At 41.3% G+C, this 9,361-nt stretch overlaps 1 protein-coding gene across 1 annotated transcript; it reads right to left on the reverse strand.

Annotated features, from left to right (window-relative positions):
• Window positions 1-8,288: 8,288 nt before the first annotated feature.
• On the reverse strand, window positions 8,289-8,419 carry LOC114616040 (beta-defensin 38-like; the record flags this gene model as incomplete). The annotated part of the gene is made up of 1 exon (XM_028761582.1): window positions 8,289-8,419. A coding segment is annotated over one exon (131 nt), but the record flags the coding sequence as incomplete, so codon positions are not given.
• Between the last annotated feature and the right edge of the window lie 942 nt (window positions 8,420-9,361).

Genomic DNA, 9,361 nt, shown 5'->3' on the forward strand with positions numbered 1-9,361 from the left:
AGGTCTTCCCAAGACTTTCATGTTATTATGATGTAAATGTCACCATTTAAGAAATATTGAGGATACATCATAAACTTTTAGAGGAAAGTAGTCATGAAATCGTTCCTGTATACCAAGAATTTGCTACAAACATACCATTCTAAACCCTGGCCAGAGCCAAGTAAATGGAGGCTGGAAATGATCCCGGCTCCTGTCTGTCTTTCTGTCAGCCCTTGTCAGTCTGCTTTCACCGACACACAACTGTTTATACTCTTCAACCTCTGGGGACAGCACTAGACAGTTATCACAGACATTTAAATAACGAGCAAAATGCTAATACCAAATATTGAATTATTTATTTTTTTGATTTTTGGGTAGGGTACTTTTTACAAGCTCAGGTGTTAAGCTGTTGATATTGTACAATGTCACCCATCATTATAGATGACTCTAAGTCATTTAATGCTGTTTGTTCCTGAATATAAATGTTCTCTGTGCTACAAATGCAGGGATCTCCTCACACACACAGAGCAGACAGGAAGGGGGCTATGTTATCTGATTTGAAGGCCTACTTCTGGTACCATCTCTTTTCCAGTGAACCTCTCTTTCCTAACTGCTGGCCTTATAGGCTACTGGATACATCATAATACAAAATCTACTCATTCCAGCTTCAAACCTCTTTATACTGTTTAATACTGCTTGCATTGTTCAAAAGTCCAATATTCATGTTTTTGTTGAGATTCAAATCAATCTCTAAAGTATGAATCTATGTAACAGAATAAAAACAAATGACACCACAAAGTTCAATGGTAGTGGATAAGTGCTCCATTTCTAGAAGGAAAGAGTGCTAAAGAAAAATGCAACCTCAGCTTCATTTAGTGAACTTAGGAACTTAATGGAGCCTGGGGGATAGGAAAACCAGTCGTTGTCACAACAGGTGAAAAAGGACTTCCTCGTGTTATTGGGGCCTGCCACCGCCAAAGCTTCTAGCCCGCTGGAACTATAGGGTCCCGAATGTGGGACCCACCACAGCGTGGAAGCCTCTAAAATTTTCCCCACATTTTGGCACCCAACGTGGGGCACAGACACCCACAGACTTCAAGAACTGGGCCACTCCAGTCTGCTACAGAACACAGCCGAGCTTCCTGCCCTGGTTGTCCGGTGCTGTGAGGAATCAACTCAGTGAAGATTCTGTGCTTCTCCCATGCTGACTAAAGCTGCAGCTGCTTAATCTCTCACTTGGAAGATCTCTGCGTTCCAGTCACGAGGACCCACATCTTCAAGCAAGCTGGCCAGGCCGCCGAGTCTGCTAAGCAAGTACAGTCTCTCCCACGGGTGCTGCTAGGGCCTCTTTCTTCTTCCCCTATCCCTCTCCTTTTCTCGGCTGTGGGTTATCTGACATGAACCCACATGCCCCCGTCTCAGTCCTGAGAGCCAAGGGCTTGAGACCAGTTGGTCCCTGGCTGCCTCAGAACACAGGGATCCCCAATCCCTCTCATTTTTCTCGGCAGTGGGTTGTCCGACGTGAGCCCACATGCCCCTGTCTCGGTCCTGAGAACCAAGGACTTGAGACCAGTCAGTCTCCGGCCAACTTCTGGCCCAGAGATCCCCAGTCCAAGCCTAGTCCCCAAGACTAGGCGGGTCTCTCTATCCTTTCTCCCTCTTTCTCTCTCCACGTGTTTCGGGCCAATGTTTTCTCTCTAAATCTTAACTACCACTAGCTCCTACCTGGCTCAAAAGACTAGGTCTCTCTCTCCCTCTTCTCCACGTGTTCCCTACAAAATGGCGGAGACTCCTTAATCTCCATTCTTTACCCCTCCCCCCCCAAAATCTCCCGCACTCTGCCTGCCAAGAGGTTTGCCCCTCCCCCAGGGGTTAACTTTTCATGCTCTGCCTACTAGCCTAGTATAAAATTCCCCCACTCCTCTGCCATTTGCGGCTGGCTGGTTACAGCCCAGCTGAATTGCCTGTAACAACAGGGTTGGCTCCTTGTTTACCCCCTCCCCCACTTCACCTTCTAGGTCATTTGCGGCCAACTATAGCTCAGCTGGCTTGTCTGGTAGCAGAGGGTCTGAGACTCAATCTGCACCACTTCGCCTCTGTTTACCTTACAGTTTCTTTCTCACAACTAAAAACTCCAGGCTGAGCCTAGAGAAACTGCCGCTGCCTGTCCTCCCCTCCCCCTCTGACTGAGAACAGTGAGCTGCTGACTCTAGGTGCTAGCCTCCAGGTGTCTCCCCGCCATGACTCAGTTTCACACAAGCCTTTCATTCCTTCTAACTTTCCTATTAATTCCTTCTAACTTTCCATATTAATTGCTTTGAGCTTTTCTTCAAAGTTAGCCTTTCTTTTCTCTAAGAAAAACAACAGGCAGAATTCCTTGGCCTCTCTGCTAGAACATCCAGCCACCACGTGGTAGCCCAACCACCACATGGAAGAACAGGCCTCTCCTCCACTACTTCTAAATCCGCCATTAATGCCTTTTCCCCTAACAGGAATGCCTAAAACAACAGTGTTTGTGCTTTTCAACCCAAAATTTTTTGCTTTTTGTTTAAATGTCTCCTTTTCACTCATTATATATTCCCAACATTTTTTTTTCAACTTTTAAAATTTCTTCAAGGTTTGAAAGTCATCTAAATCTACTTCCACAGGTTAAATCAACATGCTGATCACCATCTTCCAGCTCTTAATTAACAACTAGTTTCCTTTTACAGACAAACTGTTGCTGCCTACATAATTAATATGATTTTCTTCCTCAGTCAGCTAAAACAGACTCAAAGGTGACTTCTAAGACTAAAATTTCCTCAAACACCTTTGCTTTCTAGAATCTCAACGACACACCATGACATGCCTGATCCCAAGTAGCCTAATGCTTACTACATACCCTTTACAGACATCCCCCTGCTTGGGTGCTGCTTCCCTGTTGTGATTATTCTACAGGTGCTCCCACAAGTCCAGCAGAGACTTGTGGAGCCTCCTGGAACCTGCCTAAGATGCCATGCTGTCTTCTTACAGCCGCAACACCTGACTGCAGATTCCAGAGACACGCTGAGATCCAGAGACGCATGCCAAGATCCAGAGATGCTCACTGAACCCTATGGACAGATTCAGACCTTCCAGCTATAAATGGACTCTTTTGCCAAAGTCAAATAGCTAAAGTTACATGTTAGTGAGGAAAACGTAATGTCTATCTAGATTAGTCAGATATTACTACCCTCAAACTGTACCACATAAATTCAAATGATTCGATGATCCCTTGCCTTCCCTACCCCCCCCCCCAACTCCCCTTACCCTGTGACTTAATGGTGCTAACCCCTCTGGCCTACATAGTGCTTTCTTTTGACTTCCTCATTCAAAATTTTCAGTGACCCCCCTTTTTTAAAAAAGTAAAGGGGAGGAGATGTGGGACTGTGTAAGGGTATTCTGGGTCATGGTTGAGCAGGTGTCTAGAACCCGGAGACTCTGTAGACTCTTCGTGGGATTCTCCGTGAGAATCAGCAGGAGTTTGGCACTCCCCAGAATCCAGGATCCTGAAAAGCGGTCACGGTCTCCATAGAATTACATTGTTCAGTCACATAGGCCAGGCTATAGGCCTCAGGCCCTAGGGATTTACATACTAATGAAGGCCAGAGGGCAGAGCAAATTAAGCATGCCTCTCCCAGATCCTCCCCCAATCCTCCCCCTTTCTCCCTCCCTATATAGCTCAGGACTGCCCTGAGTTTTCGGGGGTACGCCTAGATCCACCTATCATCCGCCAAGACAATAAACCTTTTTGGAACCAAGGACTTCCTCGTGTTATTGGGGCCTGCCGCCGCCAAAGCCTCTAGCCCGCTGGAACTATAGGGTTCCTCCCAAATGTGGGACCCACCACAGCGTGGAAGCTCCTAAAATTTTCCCCACACATTCCCACTTTCTCTTCTATTAGATGCAGTATATCTGGTTTTATGTTGAGGTTCTTGATCTACTTGGACTTGAGCTTTGTACAAGGAAATAAAAATGGATCAATTTGCATTCTTCCACAAGCTGACTGCCAGTTAGACCAGCACCATTTGTTGAAGATGCTTTCTTTTTTCCACTGTATGGTTTTGGTTTCTTTGTCAAAGATCAAGTGACCATAGGTGTATGGGTTTATTTCTGGGTCTTCAGTTTTATTCCATTGATCTACCTGTTTGTCTCTGTACCAGTACCATGTGGTTTCTATCACTATTGCTCTGTAGTAGAGCTTGAGGTCAGAGACGGTGATGACCTCAGAAGTTCTTTTATTTTAACAATTGTTTTCACTATCCTGGGTCTTTCATTTTTCCAGATGAAGTTGGGAGTTGTTTTTTCAATATGTGTGAAGAACTGTTTTGGAATCTTGACGGGGATTGCATTGAATCTGTAGATTGCTTTTTGTAAGATGACCATTTTTACTCTGTTAATCCTACCAATCTATGAGCATGGGAGGTCTTTCTATCTTCTGAGATCTTCTTTGATTTCTTTTTTCAAGGATTTGAAGTTCTTGTTCTACAGAACTTTCACTTGGCTTGTTGGAGTTATACCAAGATATTTTATACTATTTGTGACTATTAAAGGGTGTTGTTTCCCTTATTTCTTTCTCAGCTCATGTGTCCTTTGTATAAAGGAAGTCTACTAATTTGCTTGAGTTAATTTTATATCCAGCCCCCTTGCTAAAGTTCCTTATCTTCCTCTGGTAGATTTTTTTTGGGGGGAGGGTTGCTTATATATATCATATTATCTACAAATAGTGATACCTTGACTTTTCTTTCCAATTTCTATCCCCTTGATCTCCCTTTGTTATTTTATTGTTCTAGCTAGAACTGCAAGTACTATATTGAATAAATAGGGAGAGAGTGGGCAGCCTTGTTTTGTCCCTGATGTTAGTGGGATTGCTTTTATTTTCTCTCCATTTAATGTTTGCTATTGGTTTGCTATATATTGCTTCTATTATGTTTAGGTATGTGCCATGAATTCCCGATCTTTCCAAGACTTTTAACATGAAGAGGTGTTGTATATTTTGAAGGCTTTTCAGCATTTTATGAGATGATCATGTGATTTTTTTTCCTTTGAGTTTGTTTATATAGTGTATTATGTTAATGGATTTCTGTATATTGAACCATCCCTGCATCCCTGGGATGAAGTCTACTTGATCATGGTGAATGATGGTTCTGATGTGTTCTTGGATTCAGTTTGCTATGATTTTATTGAGTATTTTTGTATCAATATTCATAAGGAATATTGGTCTGAAGTTCTCTCTCTTTTTTGGGTCTTTGTGTGGTTTAGGTAACAGAGTAACTGTGAATTAGGTAGTGTTCCTTCTGTTTCTATTTTGTGGAACAGTTTGAGGAGTGTTGGTATTAGCTCTTCTTTGAAGGTCTGGTGTAATTCTGATCCATCTGTCTTTATATGTTACTTGGCCTTTTTACCTTACAGCTTTCAGTGTTCTTTCTTTCTTCTGGGCATTTAGTGTTTTGATTATTATGTGATGGGAGGAGTTTCTTTTCTGGTCCAATATATTTGGAGTTCTGTAGGTTTATTGTACTTTTATGGCCATTTCTTTCTTTATGTTGGGGAAAATTTTCTTCTATGATTTTGGTGAAGATATTTTCTGGCCCTTTGAGCTGGTAATCTTCACTTTCTTCTATTCTTATTATTCTTAGGTTTGGTCTTTTCATTGTGTCCTGGATTTCTTGGATATTTTGAGTTAGGAGTTTTTAATGCTTTGTATATTCTTCGACAGTTGTGTTTATATCTTCTATGCCTGAGATTCTGTCTTCTATCTCTTGTATTCTGTTGGTGATGCTTGCATCTATAGCTCCTGTCTTCTTTCCTAGGTTTTCCATTTCCAGGGTTTGCCTCTGTTTGTGATTCCTTTATTGCTTCTATTTCCCTTTTTACATCTTGGACCACTTTGCTCAATTCCTTCACCTGTTTGAATGTCTTTTCCTGTATTTCTTTGAGCAAGTTCTTTGTTTGCTCTTTAAGGGTTTCTACCTTAGAAGTTAATTAAACCTTAGTGTTTATGTTTTCCTGTATTTCTTTAAGTGAGTTATTTATATCTTCCTTTAAGATCTCTATTATCTTTATGAGATGGGATTTTAGGTTAGCATCATGCTTTTCAGGTGTGTTGGGGTATCCAGGGCTTCTTGTGGTGCAAGAGCTGGGTTTGGTTCTGATGGTGTGAAAGTATGTTGGTTTCTGTTAGTTATGGTCTTGTGCTTAGCTCTTGCCATCTTGTTATCTTTGATGTTAGCTGCCCTGGGTGTCTCTGTCTGAAGCTTGTCCCCTGTGTACCTGGGTTGCAGCGGATCTCCTGGGAGTTCTGTGGCCCTGTCTGCAGCAAATCTCCTGGGAGTTGTGGTGGTGAAAGAATGGAGCATGCAAGCAGATCTACTCAGTTGCAGGTGCAGACCAGAAGGGAAATGTTGTTCCTGCAGAGGGGAGGGGGTTCCACATCCATTGGGCTCCTCAGGAGTCCGAGCTGCTGCAGTTATTTTGATGGGTGTCTTACCTGTTGCCCTGGCTGCATCAGGTCTCCTGGTAGATTTGCAGACTTGTGGTGTTGAGAGAGAGGTGCAGACAAGTAAATCAGCCCAGGCTCCGTGGAGGTGGGAAGGGAAAAGGCCTTATTTACATTTTGACTAGTTGATCACATTCTTCTTGGTCTGTTTTCTCCTTCCTTGTGACAAAAACATTTTAAGTTTGATTTACCCTCATTTGCTTATTTTTCTATAAATGTGTATCCTTCTTGGGTCATAGGTTTAGAAATGTCTTTCTGAGCAGTGTTGTAGAAATTTTATACCATATTTGTTTCTTGTTTTATAGTTTATATTTTCGCCTTGAAGTTTTCAATTATTTGCTGATTTTGTATATAATATGCGACAAGGGGCTGAAACTGAAACCTAGGATTTCATCCTGTGAGTTGTCTGGGTTAAAGGCTACATTGAATTGTTGTATCATAATATGTCTATGATTACAATGAGGATATTAATGAGTAAGCAATTAGACCCTAATGCTAGACTTGAGGCTGGTGGAGCTGTTCAGTATCTAAATTATGAAGACCCTGGATAAGTTTAGAAAGGCTTCTTAAGCTCTTTATACCTTCAAAAAACATGCCTTCAAACGACCTTTGTGAAGCTGGAAACTTCAAACCTCTGATAGCCCCTAGAATCAACTTCTAAATGCTTCTGAGGAAATCTCTTTCTTTGGCTAAGGAAATGGTGATGGCCACTTTTAGGAAAAGTCCTTTCTTATCCTGGGATTTCTCAGGACCTTCCCAGATACTCTGTAATTTAGTATACCTAGAGGTCTTGACTTCTAAATAGCATATCAAGATGAAGATGAATCACAAAGTGTTACTCATGAAGATATGCACTGTATTCTAAAACAGTGTTCTCATTCCCTGATTCATAATTTGGATATAGTGTGTCAGAATGAATGTGAAGATTGTCAGGAACTGTAGCCCTTCCCTGAAAATTTGGACCAGGTCAGATTTAATAATGTAGTTTTAGCTAGTGAATATTCTTACCTTTAATATTATACCTCAGTGATGCAGAAAGGTCTCAAATTCTTTGTGTAGTTATTAGGAGAGGCATCCAAAGCCCAGCTTATTGACAATTTAAGAAGTAGTCATTATTTAAAAAGCATCTGTTTTCCCCTTCACATTAGCACACAGAATTACTCTTACTCTCTGCTCACTGACACTGGGAGCCTCCTATGTATAAGGTCTTTTCAGATTCATGTGAGAAACAAGTTAGTGGATTAAAAGTATAAAGCTATCAATATCTCTGAAGAGTGTTGCCAGAGTCTCTTTGTTGGTCTCAACTTGGGGTGGGAATGGTGGCCAGTGGATTCAGAAACCTAAATACAATGATTATAATTGGATCCAAAGAGGTCATATGCCTTGTGACTGCAAGGAAACTGAAAATATGAAGGAGGCTGTAGGATGGTTGTGATGGTTTGATCTGAACAAGCCCTGACTGCATAAACTAATTTAGGTAGAAGTGACTCCATGTTCCTGCTCTGTCCTCTTGCCACTTAAGATTAATTGGAGTAAAATGGTCCTCATTAGTACATTTCTTAAAAAAATGAAATGGAATCATATTTGCTTATTTCATGGCCATATTTCTATTTGACAAGACATGGATTTTCAACTGGTCTGTCCTTTACTGCAGGTGCCCTAAAATAACCCACATTTCCTTAACTCAATATTGATTTATAGAAGACTCATTTTATAATAAAGAAGCAACACCGTAGTGTGTTTTCCTTTATTAAAGTAATAATTACATATTGTTCATGTGACTTCTGGTATACTAATAGCGTTTTTGGCAACACTTGCCTTTTCCTTTATAACAGGTGGCAACAAAATTAGTCAACCATGGGCATTCAAAGTAGTAACAGCCATTTTTATTTTGGACACATTTTGATGTGTCATGGCCAGTAGCTGTTAAAAGAAAAGAACAGAAAACCATTAGTCTCTTAGCTGTAGCTGGGGTCACCTTTAGCATGTTGATGAACATATAAGAGTTCTATACAAAGTACATACAAAAGAAAACATTTTATAACTTATATTTTGGACATGTAATAAAATATGAGCGGTCTTGAACTAGCACTCCAGGGAGAATTCCTCAGGTCAGTAGCCATATGGATTGCGGTTATTACATTAGAAAACCAAATGGAGAATACTTTCTTTTCTATTCATTTTGAGACGAGTCTCACTCTATAGGCCTCACTGGCTTGGAATTCATTATTTAGGTCTGGCTGGCTCTGACTCATCCTCTTAGATGTTGAGATTAAAGGAAGAACCGTGATCTCCAGCTGAAGAACATTCTCATCACCACAAATTCTTTAGTGGGACAGTGGTACCATGGTGGTGGGAGGAAATGGAGTGATGTTCTGTTTTCCCACTCCAGAACCTTCTCAGAGAAGCATTATAGCCTAACCCACTCGCTTGCTAACACTAAATCCATCTTCTTGAGTTCTGTCTCACATCCTTTCTCTACATTTTGGGGGTTCTGGCTTCTCTTGAGTATGATTGTTGAAAGAGCAAGGCCCCAAATCTAACCTTGACCTCTACAATGATCATCCCTAGTCAGACCCTCCAGAGGTGACCATTTCCAGGATTTGTTTCCTTTTGTGGAACTATTGGATGCTGGCATGACTCTAAGAGGATTCTTCATGTATTCTATGTTCCCTCATGAAATACTTGCAGCTGATTGGTACTCGAAAGAGCAATAGAAATCAAGAGATTTTTTGTTTTTTGTTTTTGTTTTTTCCCAGTATAGAATAGAGTTTTTTCAGGACATAGGGAGGGGAGTTAAGAGGGTAGTAGAGGCAGAGAAAGGCAGAGAGAGAGAGAGAGAGAGAGAGAGAGAGAGAGAGAGAG

This window comes from Grammomys surdaster, unplaced genomic scaffold (assembly GCF_004785775.1).
Source record: "Grammomys surdaster isolate TR1022 unplaced genomic scaffold, NIH_TR_1.0 233671, whole genome shotgun sequence".
NCBI classification, from domain to species: Eukaryota; Metazoa; Chordata; class Mammalia; order Rodentia; family Muridae; genus Grammomys; species Grammomys surdaster.